Source organism: Opisthorchis viverrini, assembly GCF_000715545.1.
Source record: "Opisthorchis viverrini unplaced genomic scaffold opera_v5_30, whole genome shotgun sequence".
Lineage (NCBI taxonomy): Eukaryota > Metazoa > Platyhelminthes > Trematoda > Opisthorchiida > Opisthorchiidae > Opisthorchis > Opisthorchis viverrini.
This window is the reverse complement of record NW_008751686.1, coordinates 2,012,930-2,017,947: the sequence shown is the minus strand read 5'-3', so window position 1 is coordinate 2,017,947 and position 5,018 is coordinate 2,012,930. Positions and strand designations below refer to the sequence as shown.

The following is a 5,018-nucleotide window of genomic DNA, read 5'->3' as shown; positions in this document are numbered from 1 at the left end:
TATTAATGGGGTGGGGAGAGGGGGAAGAAAAAGTATGTGAAGGAGAAAGAAGGGAGGCGTCAGCAGTAGCCTGTTTTCGCTTACCCGCCCTGCTGTATGCAGCAAGTAAGGCGACCCGGCTGATGGCACCACGCGACGGCCGATGTGGCATGAGTTTATTTGTGTATGTGCAATTCATGGTTGTACGTGGGCTGGGATACTGCCAGGGCGCTCACACCTAGACAGGAGGACGATTAGGGTCCTCAACCAAAGCCTTTGGCTCAAAAGCCTAACCGCATGGCGGGAAATGCAAATGCATTGCCATTTCTACGGAACAAGTCGCCACATGTTCCAACCTTCAACCTGGAGGGCCAGGAGACTTTGTTCGTCAGACCTCTAACGATTGACCAACCTGGTGTGAGAGACTGTGAGTGTCGCGAGACACTCTCCAGTAAGCTCAATGGATCGCTGAGGTGCGCAAACCGTCACATCACGGTAAGGTCCAGTCTCTTCGTGACGGTACGGCATCAAGTCGAGATCTGATTAGTCAACAATCTGGACCCAACAGCCAATCATGACCCAGTATTGGCCAAATACCGGTTGCCAGTGGCGCATCCAGAACGCGTCAGAACTTCCAGAAGGTTATAAGCGCTTTCGCTATATATACGAAGCGCTCTACAACTGTTCTTGACTTCGTTTTGGGCATTAATAGACCTTGTGCACCTTTGGCGGTTGTTTTGACGTGGACGCTAGCTTGGGAGGCTCGGACCGAGAACTAAGCTGAGGAAAATACCGTTACTACAGAGGATCAGACCGTGAAATGGCAACGCGAAAAAAGCAGCTGATTTTGGGCTGAACGCCACTGGATCTCTGCGCTTTCTTGTATGGGTTCAATGTGATTCTACCCGCACATGACACTTTTTCACCATATCTGCCATTTTATGAGCCATTAACAGTTCCGTCCCCTCGACTCTACTCAGAAAGGCTGAAAATCCGAAGTATGTGCAGTGCTTGATGGTGTGAATACAAAATGATCGACCCAAAGCCATCACCTTGATGTAATGTTCGGGTTTGAGTCCTGCGATGATTTCACGGGTTACATTGACTGGAATAAAGTGTAACCATGCCGAGAGGGCTAAAGAGAGCAATAAAGCTAGGAGCAGGGAGATTCTTGCTGCCAATCGTATTAGAAGGCGTTTTTGAGATGAATTTTCCTGTCCTCTGCAATCAGATTGTGGAGGCGGTAAGGTGTTTCTTTCACGCGACCAGCATGTCCACATTTATGGAAGTGGCGATACTACCTTCTCCGAGGAAAAGTTGAAAATCGCACCTTGATCGCTTAATGGTTGAACGTGGCCACGGGCGATTAATCCAAGAGCAAATAAACATTTCCGTGGGCCTTATGCGGCCCCAAACTGATATGCCGTGTGGTGCATAATCAGTAGTGAGACTTCTATGCCTTGTTCCATGCGCCATTGGGCCAGACCAGTCCTCTGCAACGAAGTAGATAAGACTATTAGATTTTCGGCTCTGGACAGGGTCCGCCAAACAATCTTACTGGCCGCTGCTCCTTGGGGCAAAGGTTTGAGGTGGGGTACCTTAACTTCTGCTTGGGTAACCTGGAAATAGCGTTGGCGCCCACATTTTTTTGTCCACCGGTGTTCTCCAGCAATATCTTCCCACCCCACAAGCAAACTTCGCCGGTTCATTTGATTTTCAGTTATATAACCGCTGCCAATTAACACTAAACGATACGACACTTCTTAATTTAGGAAATGCTTTTTATATAGGGACTTCCAACGTCCTTGCTCTACATCGAATAGGAAGACAGGCAATGCTTATCCATATATTGTACCCTTAAATCTGATGTTTTGTCTTCAATATGCACACAATATTCTAGGGTGGTCATGCATCTCAAGGTGCCAGAGACAAACTCGGCTCTTTCAAAGTTTACTCTTTGTGTGTCAAGTCAGCCATGATGGCCAGACTCGTAAAATACAGGGTGTGAAAGTTGCACTCAGTTCCATTGCTGAATGTGCTTTGCGGGATTGGATTCCAGCCAACCATTGTGTTTCCGGCGTTCCGTTATTTAGCTCAATTAAGTTCAGCGCCACCCACCATAAAAACCAGCGCGTGTGTAGGGTCGGCATATGCCCCAATGAACTGCAGCTCTCTGAGGAGGATACTTTATATCGATATTTTTTCTGGGTTCGTTTCCCAAGCAAGAAGCACGCGTTATCATCCATGTGGACGATATGACTGTCCAAGTTGGTCGTCCGAGCTCTTCGAAGTCCTATCTTGACGGTCAATTTGGAGTCGATTCTGGCCGTACAGACAACGGGGAACTACTCCGGTTGTGTGCCGACAACAAACTGTTTCTTGGCGGTACAAATTTCCAACGCATGCACCGTGCAACCGGCATCCACCAAGTGAAACTCAACCATAAGCTCATTTAGATCACGTGGCTAATAGCTACCGGTGGGGAGCCACAACTCAAGACTGACTTTCCTTCTGGGGCATGCTACGTGATTCCGATCACGCTATAGTGCGAACGCGCCTGGTAATTTGCTTTACTTCAGGTGTTTGCAAATCAGCAAGAACCATCCCAATCCACCATCCCTGGGTTACCACTATAGCTGAACGATATTGATCTAACTTAGCTCAACTACCCTCTGCAGTTAATCAACACAGCAACACAACTTCACGTAAAAGGAGCCATGCTAGGGACGTTCTGTGCTGTTTGTCTAGCTTCTTTGATACGATAGAATGACCGCTGGTTGTTGGCGATTGGTGCTGACAACTCCGCAACAGCTGGCAACGAGTATGACGGTGCACGTAGCTCCTTCAAGCGCCACCTACTGAAGATTCCAGGAGAAGATTGATAGCTTTTTTGCTGGATAATGGTAGCTATGGAAATGAAGATTCGCTCAGCTGTAACACCCCTCCGGTGCCTAACTGCCATGCTACCCGAAGCATGGAGGCGGGGATACTGCCAGGTTGCCCAAGCCTAGACAGGGGAAGTCGAGAGGCAGAGGTCGGGTTCGAACCACGGATCTTCCGGTCAGTAAATTCGCGCTCTAGCCACTTGAGCCATCTCGCCCTCCCCCCCTTTACCACCGGAAAAAGCTGCACCACAGACCACTTAATGATTCACCCACAAAAATAATGATGAGAAAGATGGACCAAACACTTCGGTGAACAGTTCAGCTGGCTTCCTGCAACACCGCCCCTGGAGGCAGTAGATGCGAGCGAATGGAATGCAAACCTTACTGCCTGCCGGAAGAAGAAATAAGGTTCGAACTACCCATACTAAGACGTCAGAAGGCACCAGAACCGGATGGTTTTTACCCGGCACTTTTCGAGGAAGGAGAAGAACGCTTGGTTAAAACCTGTAAAACAAGCTGGCTTCCATCCTGTAAGAGGATGCATCGCTAACGTTTTCAATCTGTGTTCAGCTAACACACTTTCGGTGCCTAGTTGCCGTGCCACCCGAAGGGAGCATGAGGCCCTAGGTACTGTCAGGCTTCCCAAACGTACACAAGAGCAGGCGAGATGCAACGGTTGGTTTCGAATGATGAATCTTTAATCAGTTAGCTTGAACCCTAATCACAGCTATCTTGAGCTCCGACAGGTCTACGAACTCGAAGCTGCTTCCAACAACCAACAATGGTAGCCTTAACTTGGAACTACTCTTGACTGTTGATCGTCGAGCACTATGGCAGTCTCTGTGGAGCAAAGGTGTCCCCCATAAACTTTCAGCCTCCTTGAAAAATCTGTACACCAACTGTCGCGGCTGCGTGAAGGTCTACCGGAAGCGGTCGCCTGTGTTCATTACATCAAGTGATGCTAGGCAAGGTTATTCTGTTTCACCTTCCCCTTCGAATCCGTAATTAATGCAACCATGGACCCATCTCTATTACCTTTGGGGTCGGGGTGCTCCTAGGGTGTTCGCTCGAGACGACATAACTCCTGGATTTGACGCTATTATAATACAGACCGTACTGAATGTGTATGTACTTCTGCCTCACGGTTCGGTATGCGCTGCACATCTACAAAATGTAGAGTGCCGGTGCAAGATCGGGGGTAGCTTCAGCACGATTTTGATCAAAAATTTAGTGTCAATAGCAGGCGTTACCCGTACCTGGCAACGTCCGTGCATCCAAGGTATTACATTCGATTTACAGCCGCCCATTCTACTTTTCATGGCGGAGAGTGGAACAGGCCCTCATTCACTGTGTCCCACTCTGTGAGTTCTGGTAAATAGCTCTTGCCCAGTTTTACCATAAGTGAACTGTGGCAGTCACGGCACAGCCGGCACTCATCTAGAGCCCACAGGTCATTCTACTTTCATGGCGGAGAGTTGAACAGGCCCTCATTCACTGTGTCCCACTCTGTGAGTTCTGGTAAATAGCTCTTGCCCAGTTTTAACAAAAGTGAACTGTGGCAGTCACGGCACAGCCGGCACTCATCTAGAGCCCACAGGTGAAGTAGAACCCTGGACGGTGAGCGTGGAACCACCTACTGCCTCGGACGTTTACGACTGCATATGTTCTCTCAAGTGCCACCGAGCTCCCGGTCCGGATGACTTTCCACCCGCACTGTTCAAAGACGGGGGTGAAGTCCACAGTCAACGCTTGTCCGATCTGTTTGTTTGCATTTGGGAAAAGGAGTCTATCCCAGACAACTGGGGAGAATCGGTGATAGTGCCCATTTTCAAAAAAAGGGTGCGTAGTGAGTGTGGTAACCACAGGAGGGTCAGCTTGATCCCGGTTGTAACAAGACTGTCGGAGTCAATTGTGCTTCGCCGCCTTACGGTGGCTCGCGAAATACTGACTCGAGAGCGGCAAGCGGGATTCCGGCCTGGTAGGGGTTGTGGTGACCAAATCTTCACACTGCGTCAGGTGCCAGAACAACGCCATACGTATAAGCGACCCACAATTCTAGTATTCCTGGATTTCCGAGGCGCATTCGACTCGGTTGATCGGTCTGTTCTTCTCGAGACGCTTGCCCACCAAGGAATGCCCCGGAAGTTTGTAAAC

The 5,018-nt window shown here is 49.2% G+C and overlaps 1 protein-coding gene across 1 annotated transcript in view; it reads left to right on the top strand.

Annotated features, from left to right (window-relative positions):
• The window catches only part of T265_13018 (hypothetical protein), a gene marked incomplete at both ends in the record, with an annotated part of 28,483 nt that overhangs the window by 8,408 nt on the left and 15,057 nt on the right, over positions 1–5,018 (top strand). The window contains one exon of the mRNA XM_009166752.1: positions 4,462–4,710. Coding sequence (XP_009165016.1) covers positions 4,462–4,710 — 249 coding nt within the window. The remainder of the gene's footprint in view (positions 1–4,461; positions 4,711–5,018) is intronic.